Raw genomic sequence first — 20,641 nt, 5'->3', positions numbered from 1 at the left:
TTAAGGGGAGATAACGAGGAAGAGATAGGAGATTATAAAGTGTACTTGACGGGTGTTAGAAAGGGAAGGGCAGAGTCTGGGGTAGGGCTCTTTATCAGGAATACCATTGCACGCAACATAGTTTCTGTTAGGCACATAAATGAGTGAATGATGTGTGTAGATTTGTCAGTTGGAGGAATTAGGACTAGAATTGTCTCCGTGTACTCATCATGTGAGGGTGCAAATGAGGATGAAGTTGACAAGTTTTATGAAGCATTGAGTGACATCGTGGTCAGGGTCAACAGCAAGGATAGAACAGTGCTAATGGGTGATTTCAATGCGAGAGTTGGGAATAGAACTGAAGGATACGAAAGGGTGATTGGTAAATGTAGGGAAGATATGGAAGCTAATGGGAATGGGAAGCGTTTGCTGGACTTCTGTGCTAGTATGGGTTTAGCTGTTACGAATACATTCTTCAAGCATAAGGCTATTCACCGCTACACATGGGAGGCTAGGGGTACCAGATCCATAACAGACTATATCTTAACAGGCTTCGAATTCAGGAAATCCGTTAGGAATGAACCAGTTTTTCGCGGATTTTTCGATGATACAGACCACTATCCGATGTGTAGTGAACTAAGTATCTCTAGGCCTAGGGTAGAGAAAGTGAAATCTGTCTGCAAACGAATAAGGGTAGAAAATCTCCAGGACGAGGAAATTAGACAGAAGTACATGGATATGATTAGTGAGAAGTTTCGAACAGTAGACAGTAAGCAGGTTCAGGATATATAAAGTGAAGGGGTGGCTTACAGGGATGCTGTAGTAGACACAGCAAGGGAATGCCTAAGAACAACTGTGTGTAAAGATGAGAAAACGCGAATATCTTGGTGGAATGATGAAGTGAGAGCAGCTTGTAAACGTAAAAAGAAGGCTTATCAGAAATGGCTCCAAACAAGGGCCGAGGCAGACAGCGATTTGTACGTGGATGAAAGAAACAGAGCGAAACAAATAGTTGTTGAATCCAAAAATAAATCGTGGGAAGATTTCGGTAATAACCTGGAAAGGCTAGGTCAAGCAGCAGGGAAACCTTTCTGGACAGTAATATAGAATCTTAGGAAGGGAGGGAAAGAGGAAATGAACAGTGTTTTGAGTGATTCAGGTGAACTCATAAGAGATCCCAGGGAATCACTGAAGAGTTGGAGGGAATATTTTGAACATCTTCTCAATGTAAAAGGGAATCATCTTGGTGGTGTTGCTAACAGCCAAGCTCATGGGGAGGAGTGAAATAATGTTGGTGAAATTACGCTTGAGGAAGTGGAAAGGATGGTAAATAAACTCCATTGTCACAAAGCAGCAGGAATAGATGAAATAAGACCTGAAATGGTGAAGTATAGTGGGAAGGCAGGGATGAAATGGCTTCATAGAGTAGTAAAAATAGCATTGAGTGTTGGTAAGGTACCTTCAGATTGGACAAAAGCAGTAATTGCACCTATCTATAAGTAAGGGAACAGGAAGGATTGCAACAACTATCGAGGTATCTCGTTGATTAGTATACCAGGCAGAGTATTCACTGGCATCTTGGAAGGTAGGGTGCGTCAGTCGTTGAGAGGAAATTGGATGGAAACCAGTGTGGTTTCAGACCACAGAGAGGCTGTCAGGATCAGATTTTCAGTATGCGCCAGGTAACTGAAAAATGCTACGAGAGGAATAGGCGGTTGTGTTTATGTTTCGTAGATCTAGAGAAAGCATATGACAGGGTACCGAGGGAAAAGATGTTCGCTATACTGGGGGAATATGGAATTAATGGTAGATTTTTAAAATCAATCAAAGGCATTTATGTTGACAATTGGGCTTCAGTGAGAATTGATGGTAGAATGAGTTCTTGGTTCAGGATACTTACAGGGGTTAGACAAGGCTGTAATCTTTCACCTGTTTTGTTCGTAGTTTACATGGATCATCTGCTGAAAGGTAGAAATAATCAATCAATACTGATCTGCATTTAGGGCAGTCGCCCAGGTGGCAGATTCCCTATCTGTTGCTTTCCTAGCCTATTCCGAAATGATTTCAAAGAAATTGGAAATTTATTGAACATCTCCCTTGGTAAGTTATTCCAATCCCTAACTCCCCTTCCTATAAATGAATATTTGCCCCAGTTTGTCCTCTTGAATTCCAACTTCATCTTCATATTGTGATCTTTCCTACTTTTATAAACGCCATTCAAACTTATTCGTCTACCAATGTCATTCCACGCCACCTCTCCGCTGACAGCTCGGAACATACCACTTAGTCGAGCAGCTCTTCTTCTTTCTCTCAATTCTTCCCAACCCAAACATTGCAACATTTTTGTAACGCTACTCTTTTGTCGGAAATCACTCAGAACAAATCGAGCTGCTTTTTTTTTGTTTTTTTTTTCCAGTTCTTGAATCAGGTAATCCTGGTGAGGGTCCCATACACTGGAACCATACTCTAGTTGGGGTCTTACCAGAGACTTATATGCACTCTCCTTTACATCCTTACTACAACCCCTAAACACCCTCATAACCATGTGCAGAGATCGGTACCCTTTATTTACAATCCCATTTATGTGATTACCCCAATGAAGATCTTTCATTATATTAACACCTAGATACTTACAATGATCCCCAAAAGGAACTTTCACCCCATCAACGCAGTAATTAAAACTGAGAGGACTTTTCCTATTTGTGAATCTCACAACCTGACTTTTAACCCCGTTTATCAACATACCATTGCCTGCTGTCCACCTCACAATATTTTCGAGGTCACGTTGCAGTTGCTCACAAACTTGTAACTTATTTATCACTCTATAGAGAATAACATCATCCGCAAAAAGCCTTACCTCCGATTCCACTCCTTTACTCATATCATTTATATATATAAGAAAACATAGAGGTCCGATAACACTGCCCTGAGGAACTCCCCTCTCAACTATTACAGGGTCAGACAAAGCTTCACCTACTCTAACTCTCTGAGATCTATTTTCTAGAAATATAGCAACCCATTCAGTCACTCTTTTGTCTAGTCCAATTGCACTCATTTTTGCCAGTAGTCTCCCATGATCCACCCTATCAAATGCTTTAGACAGGTCAATCGCGATACAGTCCATTTGACCTCCAGAATCCAAGATATCTGCTATATCTTGCTGGAATCCTACAGGTTGAGCTTCAGTGGTATAACCTTTCCTAAAATCGAATTGTCTTCTATCGAACCAGTTATTAATTTCACAAATATGTCTAATATAATCAGAAAGAATGCCTTCCCAAAGCTTACATACAATGCATGTCAAACTTACTGGCCTGTAATTTTCAGCTTTATGTCTATCACCCTTTCCTTTATACACAGGGGCTACTATAGCAACTCTCCATTCATCTGGTATAGCTCCTCCATCCAAACAATAATCAAATAAGTACTTCAGATATGGTACTATATCCCAACCCATTGTCTTTAGTATATCCCCAGAAATCTGATCAATTCCAGCCGCTTTTCTAGTTTGCAACTTTTGTATCTTATTGTAAATGTCATTGTTATCATATGTAAATTTTATTACTTCTTTGGCCTTAGTCACCTCCTCTATCTCGACATTATCCTTGTAACCAACAGTCTTTATATACTGCTGACTGAATACTTCTGCCTTTTGAAGATCCTCACATGCACACTCCCCTTGTTCATTAATTATTCCTGGAATGTCCTTCTTGGAACCTGTTTCTGCCTTAAAATACCTATACATACCCTTCCATTTTTCACTAAAATTTGTATGACTGCCAATTATGCTTGTCGTCATGTTATCCTTAGCTGCCTTCTTTGCTAGATTCAATTTTCTAGTAAGTTCCTTCAATAAAGTGGCAGGGAGGTATTCAGTTAGGTGGAAATGTAGTAAGCAGTCTGGCCTATGCTGACGACTTGGTCTTAATGGTAGATTGTGCCGAAAGCCTGCAGTCTAATATCTTGGAACTTGAAAATGGGTGCAATGTGTATGGTATGAAAATTAGCCTCTCGAAGACTAAATTGATGTCAGTAGGTAAGAAATTCAGCAGAACTGAATGTCAGATTGGTGATACAAAGCTAGAACAGGTCGATAATTTCAAGTATTTAGGTTCTGTGTTCTCCCAGGATGGTAATACACAGTAGTAAGTGAGATTGAATCAAGGTGTCGTAAAGCTAATGCAGTGAGCTCGCAGTTGCGATCAACAGTATTCTGTAAGAAGGAAGTCAGCTCCCAGACGAAACTATCTTTACATCGGTCTGTTTTCAGACCAACTTTGCTTTACGGGAGCGAAAGCTGGGTGGACTCAGGATATCTTATTCATAAGTTAGAAGTAACAGACATGAAAGTAGCAAGGATTAATGCTGGTACAAACAGGTGGGAACAATGGCAGGAGGGTACTGGGAATGAGGAGATAAAGGCTAATTTAGGAATGAAGTCGATGGATGAAGCTGTACGCATAAACCTGCTTCGGTGGTGGGGTCATGTGAGGCGAATGGAGGAGGATATGTTAACCTAGGAGAATAATGCACTCTGTTATGGAGAGTAAGAGAAGTAGAGGTAGACCAAGACGACGATGGTTAGACTCGGTTTCTAACGATTTAAAGATAAGAGGTATAGAACTAAATGAGGCCACAACACTAGTTGCAAATCGAGGATTGTGGCGACGTTTAGTAAATTCACAGAGGCTTGCAGACTGAACGCTGAAAGGCATAAAAGTCTATGATAATGTATGTATTATTAATAATAATAATAATAATAATAATAATAATAATAATAATAATAATAATTTACCTGTCGCCTGTATAGCCTATTAACAACTATGCCTCTACGAAGACTTCTGCTGCCCAGCCTGATGGCCTACAGATACTGGAAGGTCACGTAGCAGCGTAACGCTTTCTCACTAGCATTTTATGGTCTTTTTGTTTGGCATCGGTGTCTCTCGTATCACAAGGCTCCTCAATTGACCTCATGAGGCTGAGTAAACCCAGTACCAAACTGCCGCATAGAGATGCAGAAAAGCGAGCTCGATAGCTGCAGTCACTTAAGTGCGACCAGTATCCAGTATTCGGGAGATAGTAGGTTCGAACCCCACTGTCGGCAGCCCTGAAGATGGTGTTCCTTAGTTTCCCCATTTTCACACCATGCAAATGCTGAGGCTGTGCCTTAATTAAGGCACCGACCGCTCGCTTCCTTCCTTCCTTCCTTCCTTCCTTCCTTCCTTCCTTCCTTCCTTCCTTCTTTCCCACACCTAGCCCTTTCCCGTCCATCGTCGCCATAATCTGTGTCGGTGCGACGAAAAACTACTTGTAAAAAAAAAGAGATGCAGAAAATCAATCGACACGTTTGTCTGACATTAGCTTAAGGTAATCGCATTTTTGAAACTTCCGTCCTCACAGTGGACTAGCGTGTTCCATCCTGCAATCGAGAGGCCACTACTGCTTTAATGGTTCTCATGAGTAAAAGAAAAGTGGAATGCATTCCATTAGCAGCCCATGCAACAAAAGCCTACACACTATGGTTAAGATATTTACCGTCTCTATGGCTCTAGCCAAGATATCCATTATTATGATTATTATTAACAAATACATCCCGATTGGGAAATATCCCGGTAGAAATGATCACTTACAGTAGGGTGATAAGAGAGTAAAGTTAAAACTTAATTACACAAAAACTACAAGAGTACAACAAGCAATTCCATGGAAAGAAAACAATACAAGAAATACTACTAGCTTAACATTCTAAATCCATCATCAACATATACAAATTCACACACAACTGAAGTACTTCCAGTACGTAACACTACGGCTTACAATACTATACGTTTTGCTCACTACTAGCTTAACATTACAAGATCGTCATTAATGACCGAAGCAGCGAATAAATTATATTTATGTCCAATGGACTGCTCAGTGGTTTCAATTAGGACGCTATCTCGTGTAAGATTGTGTATTCAAGACTTCTGCAATGTCTCAGTATTCGTTTCAGGTGGAGAAGCCAAGGCCTCTGTAAAGTGTAGGTACCAGGACGTCAGATAAACAACTGAAGAGCTCTGTAGTGTCTAGTACGAGGACGTTACATCCTGTCAAGTACATAGATCATTATTTTATTTCTTTACAATTAGTTTAACGCAGACAGGTCTTATGGCGACGATGTGATAGGAAAGGGATAGGAATGGGAAGGAAGCGACCGTGGCCTGAGTAAACCCAGTATCAAACTGCGCCGTTGAGATGCAGAAAACCGAGCTCGCTAGCTGCAGCCACAAAAGTGCGGCCAGTATCCAGTATTCGGGAGGTTTGCCAAGTGTGAAAATGGCAAACCACGGAAGAACAACTTCAGGGCTGCGGACAGAGGGGTAAGAACCCCAAGCTGATAGGTGCGTGACCCAAACCCCACAACCACTTACTCGGTACATTCGAGGGGAAGTCAATAAGTATCTGCAATCAATTCTTAACATTTATTACAAAAAGCGTACACACTTTTTATTGAAATCATTTTTCAACATAGTCACCCTGCTTTTCAATGCACATGCTCCACTGTTTCACAAGCTATCTGATACCCTCTGCCAAAAAAAAAATATTTGGTTGCGCAGCATGCAACGTATTCACCCCTTCCTTCACCTGTTGATCGGAGGATTCCATTTTTGGACGCGCTTGTTGATGGTGGGCTGTTGAGAGTGCACTTGCATTATCGTAGTGATAAAGTAGTTAAAACCTATTGAAATTGTTTAATTTTGTGTGTATGATCCATTTACTGCTATTTATATAGTGGTGTTTAGTGCTAGTTAGTAGAAATTGGGAGTAGTGGTATATATTTGAATTTTATATAGAGTGGTTCCGTTGGTGTCCAGTAGATTGCGTTTTCTAGGTTAAGTAGGCTAGCTAGGTGTACTTTGTTTCAAATTTAGGTTTAGGAAAATAATTTAGGTAATAACATTAACATTTTTATTTTTAAAATATCTGTATTTTTGTTGGTATAACACTTACAAAGGCAGATTATCACACGGAGTTGTAAAATCCGCGGCTCGTATATTCGTGCAGACAATAAACCCGGTATTTCGTACAGATATCCGCTCAAACTATCTCAAAGATAACACTTTATTCAATTAAATAACACGATACGCCTGTAGAATTCGATTAAAGAAGAAGTTAAAAAGAATACACGGTATTTCACTGGATAATTACTCAACAGTCTTTGGATTGTTGACGATCATTTGCTCCATTCCGACGAGATCAAAGAGTATATGGTAGTTGTGTAAACAAATACAAGAATCAGCTGATTACTGTATTCCGATAATTTGTAGTTCTAAGTCCCCGGCATACTTTGTACTTTGCGCCTTCGTTTATTCATCGAGTAACATTTAATAATCAAATTCCTATATCCCAATAATATATCAATTCAAGTTCCCTGCATATTTTTGACAGAAGTTCTTTTTTTATTTGAGAAATGCGGTAATTGTAGATAACATCTTATTTTTCACCATTTAAGGACACGTTTATTCTCCGTCCCGCGCAGTATGGAAAATAATAGTAATCCGCCAGCTGTAAAAATATACAACCACATTTCAGGTGAGAATTGTAGTGTACGGTATATTAGATAGAATCTTGCCTGCTATATCCGTGTGTATTTTGTGCGTGTATCTTTCGTGTGTATCTATGAGAGAATAGTAGGATAAAAATAGTACTATTAATAATCTGTCTACACATTTAGCTTTGTTGGTAATCTCTGAGTAGTGCTTGCGAATTTCAAACCTGCAATTTTCACTTCTGTTCGTGCTTAGTAACAACATACTCTAATTAGGATACGTCTGAACGCAGTTTAAAATTATTGTAGTGTATTGTAGTATCTTATTAGCAATTAGCGTGCTTATTCTATTATTGTACAATATTTGTTCAGTATAGTAGGAATATCTGCAAAAACTGTTATTAAAATTCTGTCTTATCTGCAGTTTGGAATTGTGTAATTCTAATGTATTCCTTTCGGTATTCAGTAACCAACGGCAGTTTTATCCTGTTTAGGGTGTTGTATGGTAAATATATAGTACGACTAAGTAGTATTGTGGTGTAGTATTATATTAATTACCTTACTCTCTTGTGATCTTTGTGTACTATCCTAGACAAAATTTCTTTCCTTTCATTTCTTTTGCACAGGCTAAGTTATTTTATTTTTCCTTCTTTCATTTTTCCGTAAAAAATGGATAATGAATTCAAGTGCAGGAACTGTATGAGGGAGGAGTTGGAGAGTTTGCGGGAGTTAATTAGGTTTCTCTCCGAAGACAGGAAGAAAGCTAGGCCTCCGTCAAACAATGTACAGTATACAGAAGGTGTAAAAGAGGGATGGAAAGGAAAGGGGGAAATTGTAGAAGACAGGTGTTTTAAGGAAAAGGATATTGCAGACTAGGAGCTCTAATCAGGATCAGAATTCAGGACAGGTGTCTGTGAGAAATCGGTACGAGTCACTGCAGGTAGAACGACCGAGGGAAGATGAAGAACAGGAAACTGTTGCTGAGATGTGTGGAAGTAGGAGGAAGGGAAAAGGTAGGAAGGGGAAATGTAGGGTAGAAGATAGGAAAAGACAGGTGGAACAGAGTCATGGGAGGGAGAAAAGGGAGGCGGAAGTAGTTTCTGCAGCTGTCAGAAAAGATAGGGCTGACAAGGAGGGGAGGGGGTCAAATGAGGTGGGTAGGGTTGAGCCACTAGTCATGGGGATTCCTTTGTTAGACAAGTGGGGAAACTGTGTGGTGGAAAGGGAACCAGGGTATAGGAATTAGGTTGAGGCAGATGTTGAGGAACGTAGAGGAGAAGGAGGAGGGAAAGGAGAAGGTGGTACCAACAACGTAAGGCGAGCAGGTATATGTACAAACATAGTCGGGAATGTGTGGGATCAGGTAAATGCAGCACGGCCGAAGTTTAAGGAAGCGGAACTTGTTATCAGTGGAAAACTGTGTAGGAGGAATACTGAATGGAAGGTGATTGGAGATTTTAATGAAGCTATGGAGTGGGTATGTGGGAAACTGGGAGTGAGATTTCTAGATCCTAATGGGTGGGTAGGAGATAGGGATCTGCACTCAGATGGCCTTCGCTTAAACCGCAGTGGTACGTATAAGTTAGAAAATTTGGGTAGAAGGGTTATACGGAGGTATATTCAGGGAAACGGGGTTGTCTAGGGAGCGGTGATAAGGGTATAGTGATCTGCAAGTCAAGTAGAAATGACATAGAAAAGTTAGTGTTGAACTGCAGAAGTATTGTAAAGAGAGGAATGGAATTATGTAATTTAATAGATATATACTTACCAGATATTGTAACAGGAGTTGAATCATGGCTGAGAAATGATATAATGGATGCAGAGATACTCTCACGGAACTGGAGTGCGTATCGCAGAGATAGGATAGGAATGGTAGGAGGGGGAGTTTCATTCTGGTGAAAGAAGAACTTGTGAGCTACGAAAAAGTTAAAGATGAGAAACAAATAAAAAATGCAAACAGACTCTGGTATGGGTTTAAAGCAATTGTTGAGGAATGTGAAAACAGGTTTTACGTTTAAAGTTGGTAAGGAAATGTTAAGACGCACTATATTATAACACAGAAGTAAAGCGACTAAGAAGGAGGTGCAGATCGGAAAGAAATACAGTTAGGAATGGCTGTGAAAGTTATGAGAAAGTGAAGGAACTTACTAGGAACTTTAATCTAGCAAAGAAGTCAGCTAAGGATTACATGATGGCAAGCATAATCGGCATTCATATAAATTTTAGTGAAAAATGGAAGGGTATGTATAGGTACATTAAGGTAGAAACCGGTTCCCAGAAGGACATTCCATGATTCATTAATGAACAAGGGCAGTGTGTATGTGAGGATCTTCAAAAGGCAGAAGTATCCAATCAGCAGGATGTAAGTATTGTTGGTTACAAGGATAACTTCCAGATAGAGGAGCTAACTAATACTAAAGTAGTATTAAAATTTACCTATGATAACAGCGACATTTACAATAAGATACAAAAGTTGAAAACTAGAAAAAAGCTGTAATTTATAAGATTTCTGGGGATATACCAAAGACTATGGGATGGGATATAGTACCATATCTGAAGTATTTATTTAATTATTGGTTGCATGAAGGAGCTATACCAAATGAATGGAGAGTTGCTACAGTAGCCCCGTGTATAACAGTAAGGGTGATAGACAAAGTTGAAAATTACATGCCAGTCATTTTGACATTCATTGTGTGTAAGCTTTGGGAAAGCATTCTTTCTGATTATATTAGACATGATTGCGAAATTAATAACTGATTCGATAGAAGGCACTTCTGTTTTAGGAAGCTCATCTTGAAGGATTCCAGCAAGATATAGCAGATATCTTGGATTCAGGGGGTCAAATGGAATGCATCGGGATTGACCTGCCGAAGGCATTTGATAGGGTGGATCATGGGAGACTACTGGCAAAAATGAGTGCAATTGGACTAGGGAAAAGAGTGACTGAATGGGTACTTATATTTCTAGAAGATAGATCTCGGAGAATTAGAGCAGACGAAGCTTAATCTGACCCTGTAATAATTAAGGGGGAAATTCCTCAAGGCAGTATTATTGGACCTTTATGTTCTCATATATATAAAAATGTTATGATTAAAGAAGTGGAATCGGAGATAAGGCTTTTTGCGAATGATGTTATTCTGTATATAGTAATAAATAAGTTACAAGATTGTGAGCAACCGCAAAATGACCTCGATAATGTTGTGAGAAGTACAGCAGTCAGTGGTATGATGATGAACGGGGTTAAAGGTCAGGTTATGAGTTTCACAAATAGGAAAAGTGCTCTCAGTTTTAATTACTGTGTTGATGGGGTTAAAGTTCCTTATGGGGATCACTGTAAGTACCTAGGTGTTAATATAATGAAATTTCTTCATTGGGGCAATCACATAAATGCTATTGTAAATAAAGGGTACAGATCTCTGCACGTGGTTATGAGGGTGTTTAGGGGTTGCATTACAGATGTAAAGGGGAGGGCACACAAGTCTCTGGCAAGACCACAAATAGAGTATAGTTCCTGTGTATGGGACTCTCATCAGGATTACTTGATTCAAGAACTGGAAAAATTCCAAAGGAAAGCAGCTTGATTTGTTCTGGGTGATATTCGACACAAGAGTAGCGTTACAAAAATGTTGCAAACTTTGGGTTGGGAAGACTTGCGAGGAAGAAGACGAGCTGCTCGACTAAGTGGTATGTTCCGAGCTGTCAGGGGAGAGATGGCGTGGAATGACATTAGTAGACGAATACGTTTGGGCGATCTCTTTAAAAGTAGCAAAGATCACAATATGAAGATAAAGTTGGAATTCAAGAGGATAAACTTGGGGCAAATATTCGTTTATAGGAAGGAGAGTTCGAGATTGGAATAACTTCCCGAGGGAGATGTTCAATAAATTTCAATTTTTTTGAAATCATTCAAGAAAGGGCTAGGAGAACAACAGACAGGTAATCTTCCACCTGGGCGACTGCCCTAAATGCAGATCAGTAGTGATTCAGCTGAATCGACAGCCTCTTAGAGCATTTTTAATTGGACAAAACACGTGGTAATCCGACGGGGCGATATCGGGACTGTACGCATGATGCTCCAACACCTCTAAACGCAGCATCTGAAGAGTCTGAGCGGTGTGCGCGGCGGTATGTGGACGTGGTATTATCATGCAACAAAGGAACTCCTTCCGACAACCAACCTCTGCGTTTGTTGCGAATTGCAGATTTCAGCTTGTTTACCAGCATGTCACTGTAAGGTTCGCTGTTTACTGTTTCCGCCTTTTCCTGGTAATGTTCCAGGATTGTCCCTTGAGAGTTCCAATACACTGTGAACATCACTTTTCCTGCAGAAGTTTGATTCTTGAATTTCTTTTTGACTGGGGATCCGGGATGCTTCCATTCCATGCTCTGATTTGCTCTCCGGTTCGAAGTGGTGAACCATGTTTCATCTCCAGTGAGATCCGTTTCAGAAACGTTTCACCTTCGTTAGCATGACGGTCCACTAGGTGCTGACAGATTCTCACACGATTGCGCTTCTTCTCTTCATTGAGTTGTTTTGGAACACATCTCGAACAGACTTAGTGAAAGTTAAGCCTGTTATGCATGGTTTCATATGCAGAACCATGGCTAATGTGCATATTGTTTGCCCCGTCATCAACAGTCACTCGTCTGTTATTCAGGACCATATCACGCACTTGTTCAATATTGTCAATAGTTACGGCTGCAGATGAACGCCCGGATCTTTCATCATCCTTCACGCTCGTGCGACCCGTTTTGAACTATTCAGTCCATTGGTAAACACTTCACTGTGGCAAAACATTGTCTCCGTATTGTGCTGAAAGTCCACTCCTGGTACACCCTCAGAACACAAAGGACAAATCTGATTACGGAACGCTGTTCTTCCTGGGCGCAAACAAAGAATGTCGCGGCCATCTTTACGTCGCAACAGCGCAAGCTGTACTGATCTGATAACGTTGAAACCTACCACAGGCGTAGAACACGGTGCCGTCTGGCGCCTGGTGAGCACAAAGGCGATTAGAGCAAAACTGCAGATACGTATTGCCTTAAATTATTAAGATCTCTCTGGTGTCTTGTTCTTCTACAGAAGGCTGACTAACCGTTGAAGTGTGAATTCCTTGTTTCAACTCACTATTCTCATTCCTAATCAGGATATCCTGCATTACCTCAAACTCTTCAATATTTTCCTCGAAGTATTCTTGAATAGCCTTTTTGTTTGCTATTTGTTTACGTCGCACTGACTGAGACAGGTTTTATGGCTATGGTGGGATAGGAAAGACCTAGGACTGAAAAGGGTGTGGCCGTGGCCTTAATTAAGGTACAGCCCCAGCATTCGACTGGCGTGAGATTGAGAAACCATGGGAAACCACCTTCAGGTCTGCCGGCAGTGGGTTTCGAACCCACTATCTCCCGAATGTAAGCTCACAGCTAAGTGACACAAACAGGAATAGCCTGTTGACAGTATCATTATCTCCTAAGTAGGGGACACAAGCGTACCAACATGATGTAAAAGTAAATGGGATTCATCAGACGGAATGATTTTTTCTGATAGACCCTCGTTTAACCTGTGTTTATTATTGAGCAGCTCCCGCCGGAGAAGAAGATCACAACGTGGGATCTCTGACAGCCGACAGCTTTTACGCAGCAAAATTTAATGGGCTGTCTCTCGTGAATGACTGGTCTCGTCATCATGCCGGGTCATTTCTGTCTTCAGCTACGTACTGTATAACTTTTGTTGATTCGTGCTAGTCTTCTACGAGACTCCTATGAATCTTTGTCGTCCAATTCCATGTAATCAGTTCACGAGCTTTTCCTTCTTGGACCACACACATCAGAGGCGTACGCGAGGCGAAGGTGTTGCCTGGTTTGAACCCCCGCCCCTGGACGTTTTACTACTTTTTAATATTAGGGCTATATAAAATAGAAAACTGACGTATTCATATTTGAGTATAAAAAGCCATAATCGTTTTCTGTCCTCTAATTTCTCACTGCCAGATTAACAAAATCTACTGACATAAGATAGCGTCCGCCCTCCACTTCTTCAGTAGTATAATCCCTGCGCTTGAGGACCGCGACGTTGCACGTACAGTACATCAGAAATATAAAATGCTGATAATGTCAATAATGGCCCGCCTCCCGTTAACTAAATTCTGCCTAGGCCACCGACACACGTGAATATCATACACACCTGACTGTTTCGGAAGTACTTGGATCCAATCATCTGAGACCATTACGCAGTCAAGCCGGTCTTTATACGAGCCTCTATTCTCTCCACCTTACACGTCGACTACGCGGACATAAATCTAACTTACCGTCCAGTATATTCTTGAGCTTGAAGATCACCACTGTTCTATATGACAGAATAATTCAAGCATTTGGCACATTAGTGTATACCCGCAAGTAGACACACTGAATCTCCCACTTTCCACAAGAGCTTGCAACAATGACCATTGTTCTTAAATTAGAAACTACGGCTTACCTTATAGTTTTATTTAAGTCTTCACGGATTCTTTGTGGTGTGACGGACTCGAGCTCATCCGTGTCGTATTTCCACAGTTCAAGCAAGCTCCTTTCCAGGCAGGCTGTCTCGAGACTGTTTACAATGGCGCAGTACATCCCGAGAGGCAATACTATACTGGGGTCAAAGTTCTTCCAGCTGTTATCGTCGGTTTCTTCCTCAAATCCAAAAGGTAAATCATCAAAAACCGATCCGTCTTCTGTTGTTTCTCTCTTCTTTCTCACGTTGAAGCTTATGACTGGAATTCTGAAAAGAAAGTAAAACACGTCATTAATCGTTCAAAGTCACAGGAGTACAAAATAAATTAACAGTTCAATTCAAAGTAAATTAAGATGGACATTCTACTGTATTCGCTTCGAGTGGAACATTGCAACAACCACCACAGCCCTCCTTTAAAATATGTTTTATCCAAACTTAAAGCTGAAGACCACATATGCTTGTAGAAAAAATTTAAACTTCAGAGCTTACTTGCACAAATGCTGCAAGTTGTTCTGTATTGTAATTTCGCTAGTAAATTTGTAACTTTCTTTTCAGTGAACATGCTTTAAGGAAGATTTATATTCCTTTAGCTCCTCTACTGAGTTGAATGAGATGTGTGTTGCTTTCCTTTAGTAACATATTCACAAAATGAAGATATTCTTGACGTAGCAATGATTGAGATGACGCGTTCCACCGATTTCATTATTGGTTTCGATAGTACAGTAAATTAATTACCTCTCTGGAGCACTTTACCCCATTTTTATGTACGAGTGACCTCGGCAAATGCCTCTTGGCAAAGAACATTAGATGCTTGTGTCCATTATCAACATTGTGGTTAGAAAGGCGTCTTGTATGGTGTGGCTAAAGTGCATCGGATATGAATTGTGTCTGTCACTGAAAATGTTGATACTTTAAGAAATAGTATGTGTATATTTTAATCGAAATCGAATTCCAACCTTAATACGTGTTGAAGGGATGTTAAGTACAGAATAAAAATGGCCAACCGGACACCAGTGGGATCCGAACCCACAATCCCTTCAACATGTACTAAATGTACGTAACACGACCTAATAGGTTGAAAGTAGGTTTCGATTACAATGCGTTCGTGAAAATCCAATATTCATTTTATATTCTACGTTGTTGTAGGATGTTCAGGGGATATCCCTTAACGCTGTAGTTGATGTCTGCATATTCTTGTCCTATGTCTAGTAAATGGTTGGCAAATGGAGATTCTATGTTATGTTTAAGTGCTCTTGTGTGTTCTGTGTAATTAAAAATTTCTAACGGCTTGTCCAATCTAAAAATTGTGGCATTGTAATTTGTGATGGTACATACTGTAAATCACACCCTCGCACTGTATTCAGAAATATAACACATATTATTATTGTCTTTATTATTATTATTATTATTATTATTATTATTATTATTATTGTTATTAGTTCATTTGTATATTTATGCTTAATATTTTAAGCTGGAAGGTTTTCATATGTGATAGGAGTAATTTGTTTTGTACAAGCGGATGGAAAAACAGGAACTGCTCAGAGTCCGATGAGGTAGCCTTGTTTTTATTGACATGGGACCCGGAAGATGTTCCGGGCGTGGTCTTGATATGGCAAGAGAATCTCCACTCGTGATTGGATGGCCAGGATCAATGTAGACGCATCATGTGAGATTAGGGGGAGGCTGAGGTCTATTTAGGCATGTGAGAAAACGACGGGGAGGACTTGACTGAAAACAGCGGAGGAGTTGATTTAAAAACTTTGGTGTACGTTGAGGAAATGTAACTTTTGTGAAACATGCTTGTCTTAAATCTTTGTTGGAACGTGAGAGGAGATGTACTTTCGTGACACATGTTTGTCTTGAATCTTTGGTGGAACGTGAGAGGACATGTACTTTCGTGACACATGCTTGTCTTGAATCTTTCGTGGAACGTGAGAGGAGACGTAACTTTTGTGTAACATGTTTTTGTTAAAATTTTGAGAGGAAATGTTACTTTTGTGGAACGTTGTTGACGTGAAATTTTGTGGAATGTGATGTGAGGTACTGACCTAAAAACTGTGGAGTGCTTACGCACTTGGTATTATATCACTTGTGGCGGCTTGGTGTCTTATATGTTGGGTGAAAGCTATGGGGTACTGTATCTCAGACTTTCCATAATTTATGTTCTGGAACAACAAGCGTGTGTTGCTCGGGTGAAAGTATCTTTAAACCAAGTCCTAGAATCAGTGAATACAGAATTATAAAGGTACAGTATCTGTGTGGAATAACAATTTTAATTATGAGAATATGCAAGCTGTGTTGATACACAGAAACAGTGAAAGGAATTTTTCTACATATATATGTGCTTTGTTCAACGGATTGACTGCAAATGGTAGTTTGCTCTTCGCGTTTCGTTTCCCAATGTTTCTGTTGGGAGAGAGAATTATAATGCTTTATTAAAATTTGAGGGATCCATTCTGGTGAACTCTGGCGCCCATACTACGGACATTTTGATTAATTCTTATTAATTTATTTCATTCATATTTTATTGTTATAATAATTATATTACAATTGACGCCCAAGCGTGAGGCGATTATTTTATTTTATTCATATTTGATAATTTTAATTATATTGCAACGGCTATTAATTGTTATTTAGAAAATATTTTATCAGTATATTGATTATATTACAAACTAGCAAGATACCCGTGCTTCGCTACGTTATTATACTGAAATTTATATTTGAATGCTTATTGTTTTATATATAATCCGCCGAAATTCGCGATCTGACTCTTTTTATGAGAGAATCCGCCAAAATTCGCGATCTGACTCGTTTCCTAATAGATTACGGCAAGTTTCCTCCGATTTTTCAATCCTTCTTTCCAGCAATCGATTTCGTACTTCCCGGGCAAGGTCCAAGTATTCCACCCGGTACCTTGGGTCCCTAAATCTTTTCCATCCTTTCCTATGAGCATTTTTAATATCGAACAAATCCTTCAGGAGATCAGGCGTGGTGTCGTCTTGGGTGCCTTGGCGGTACTGAACCCGCGACCGGACTGCATTCTTAGTCATTACCCGTCCAGGACCCGTTTCCAGCGCGGTCCGCACATTTGACGACGGTCCAGAACATTATTATTATTATTATTATTATTATTATTATTATTATTATTATTATTATTATTATTATTATTATTATTATTATTATTATACTATAGTTGTTCTGGACCCAACAGCAAGATGCAAGACCGCTACTTGGCGGTAAATTACATCTGCGGCCATTGTCATTGTTGAGAATGTGACCAGCACCATTGTCGCACGTAGGCAAGTGTGGGGGATTTCTGGCCATACGTATGACATACTTCCGTGCATTATGGATCTTATTATAGAGGTGAAAAATTGGACGATCAATCTCATTCCTATCGTTTATTTCAAATGTGTTTACATTTTTATTTATATGCCAGGAGAATCTACTGTAATCTAAGAACGTTCTCCGAAGGAAAAGATGGTTCTTGAAAACGAACCCAGGAAAGATTAAAAATGATCGGTTTATGGTCAGAATAAGTACATCGAAAATCTACAGCCTGTTTCCAGTCATTCGACAGGGTCAGGAATGAAATGAGGAAAACCTATCCCACCTCCGCTTTGTCCAGCACGAATGTCACATGGAGAGACCGGGATTTGAACGACGGAACCCAGCTGTGAGAGGCCGGCGCGCTGCCGCCTGAGCAATGGAGGTTCCTTATAAATACATTCTGAACAGAAAAATCAATTGGTCTCAACTCCTTTTACACTCCACCGCCGTGAAGTTAATTTACCCCCCCCCCCCCAAAAAAACTAAAAGAAGGCGTGCTTCTTTACTTTTAAAGCAGATTACAAATAACAAATTTCACGTCTGTAACATCTTCATTTTTGAGATAAGAGTAGCGTAATTAAAAGATTTCAACACCATTTTCAGTCACTTCCCCCTCCCCCCTCCACCCAAGTGTTATTTCCGAAAACTAAAAATACAAGTTTCCTTAATTTATAGAGATAAAAATACCATTTTTCACTTCTGTGACATGTTAAGTTTCTTCAGATATACTGTATAAATTCTCATTTTAAAATTTCAACCCCTTTTTAGTTCCCCTTAAGTGGAGTTTCCAAAAACAAAACCCCTATGTTTCTTTACATTTACAGGAGATTACAAATATCACTATTTACGTCTGTAACATTCTACGTTTCTCAGATATTCTGTAGATATTGTCTTTCAAAAAATTCATACAAATATGTCACTCCTGTTTAACCGCCATTAATTGGATTTTCCAAAAACAAAAAAATACTGTTTCTTTATTTTTAAAGGAGATCCCATATACAAATTTTCAGTTCTGTAATATCTTCAGTTTCTGAGATATATGTATCCTCATTAAAGGCATTCAATCCATTATTCACCCTTTTAAATCCCTCCTATTGCGATTTTCCGAAAACAAAAAAGTACATTTTGCTTTATTTTTAAAGGAGATTCAAAATACCAATTTTCACATGTGTAAACTTTTAAAATTTTAAGATGTAGAATACTCATTTTAAAAATTCACCCCCCTTTTCACTCCCCATTATTTGGATTTTCCAAAAACGAAAAATACCTGTTTCTTTATTATTTTAAAGTAGATTACATATACCAATTTTCACGTCTGTAATATCTTCAGGTTCTGAAATATAATTAGCCTCATTAAAGACATTCAACACATTTTCACCCTTCTCCACCCTTCCTATTCGCATTTTCCGAAAACAAAAATATACGTGTTCTTTATTTTTAAAGGAGATTCTAAATACTAATTTTTACAAGTATAAACTTTAAAAGTTTTGTGATATAGATACACTCATTTTAAAAATTCACCCCCTTCTGACCCCATTAATTGGATTTTCAAAAAACAAAAAATACGTGTTTCTTTATTTTTAAAGGAGATCCAAAACACCAATTTTCAGGTATGTAATACCTTCAGTTTCTGAGATATAAGTATCCTCTATAAATGAACTCAATCCCTTTTTCACCCCTTTCCACCTTTCTTATTGGGATATTCCGAAACCAAAAACAAGTGTTTCCTTGTTTTTAATGAAGATTCTAAATACCAATTTTACATCTGTAAATTTTCAAAGTTTTGAGATATAGATACACTGATTTTTAAAATTCACCCCCTTTTCACCCTCCCATTAATTGGATTTTCCAAAAACAAAAAATACGTGTTTCTTTATTTTTAAAGGAGATCCAAAACACCAATTTTCAGGTCTGTAATATCTTCAGTTTCTGAGATATAAATATCCTCTATAAATGAACTCAACCCCTTTTTCACCCCTTTCCACCTTTCTTATTTGGATTTTCCGAAAACAAAAAAATACGTGTTTCTTTATTTTTAATGAAGATTCTAAATACCAATTTTTACATCTGTAAATTTTCAAAGTTTTGAGATATAGATACACTGATTTTTAAAATTCACCCCCTTTTCACCCTCCCATTAATTGGATTTTCCAAAAACAAAAAAAACGTGTTCCTTTATTTTTAAAAGAGATCAAAAGTACCAATTTTGAAGTCTGTAATACCTTCAGTTTCTGAGATATAAGTACCGGTATCCTGATTAAAGGCATTCAACCCCTTTTTCACCCGTCCTATTGGGATTTTCTGAAAACCAAAAAACACGTGTTTCCTTATTTTTAAAGAAGATTCTAAATACCAATTTTTACATTTGTAAACTTTTGAAGTTTTGAGATATAAATACACTCATTTTAAAATTTCACCCCCCTTTTTACGGAACGGAATATCCAAAAATTCTCTCTTAGCGAGCACCTACATCTTAATATGAATTTATCCCCAAAATTTCATTTCAGTATGTCCAGTAGTTTTGGCTCAGTGATGATGAATCTGTCAGTCAGTCAGTCAGTCAGTCAGTCAGTCAGTCAGTCAGTCAGTCAGTCAGGACAAGTTATTTTATATATATAGATTTATAAGTCTACGCACTTCTATTCCGGATGTTCTTTCTGGTTTAAGTATTCTCAGATGTTTTAGCCTTTATTCCGAATACTGTCTGGCAGTCTGACTTTCTGGTTTTGGAAATTTTTGCGCGTGTGCGTACGTGTTGAAATGTACCGCCCCGTGGTGTACCGGTAGCGTGCCTGCCTCTTACCCGGAGGTCCTGGGTTCAATTACCGGTCAGATCACGGTTATTTACCTGGACCTGAGGACTGGTTCAAGGTCCACTCAGTCGACGTGATTACAATTGAGGAGCTGCCTGACGGTGGGATAAAGATCCTGGTTTATAAAACCACGATTAAAGCCGAAAGAATACGCCACAATGACTATGCGTCATCTCGTAATCTGCAGGACTTCAGGCTGAGCAGCAGTCGCTTGGTAGACCAAGGGGCATCAGGGCTGTTGCGCCGTTGTGGTTCTTTTGGGGGAGGATAATGTTGTGTAGTTCTACATTGTAATCTTCTGGGGGGTAGGAAGAGTGTTGTTGAGTCAGTGCAACACGTATCGGAATCGTGAGTGCTTGTTTTGTATTGGGTGGTTTGAAGTGTTATTGATCTGGTGTCAATAATATTGTAGGCTTTCTGTGTATCATCGTTGCGCCTCGAAAAACCTCCATGTCAAAGTGTTGAGGAGACAAAATACTGACCCGCAGCACATGTATTACT

At 39.2% G+C, this 20,641-nt stretch overlaps 1 protein-coding gene across 3 annotated transcripts in view; it reads right to left on the bottom strand.

The window, feature by feature from the left end:
* The window catches only part of LOC136864060 (patched domain-containing protein 3), a 752,635-nt gene that overhangs the window by 397,628 nt on the left and 334,366 nt on the right, over window positions 1-20,641 (bottom strand). For all 3 annotated transcript variants that reach the window (XM_067140595.2, XM_067140594.2, XM_067140596.2), the window contains exon 4: window positions 13,980-14,264. In XM_067140595.2, the coding sequence (XP_066996696.1) occupies window positions 13,980-14,264 (285 nt within the window). The remainder of the gene's footprint in view (window positions 1-13,979; window positions 14,265-20,641) is intronic.

This window comes from Anabrus simplex, chromosome 2 (assembly GCF_040414725.1).
Source record: "Anabrus simplex isolate iqAnaSimp1 chromosome 2, ASM4041472v1, whole genome shotgun sequence".
NCBI classification, from domain to species: Eukaryota; Metazoa; Arthropoda; class Insecta; order Orthoptera; family Tettigoniidae; genus Anabrus; species Anabrus simplex.
Note: the sequence above shows the minus strand (reverse complement) of the source record. Positions and strands in the feature narration are given on the sequence as shown.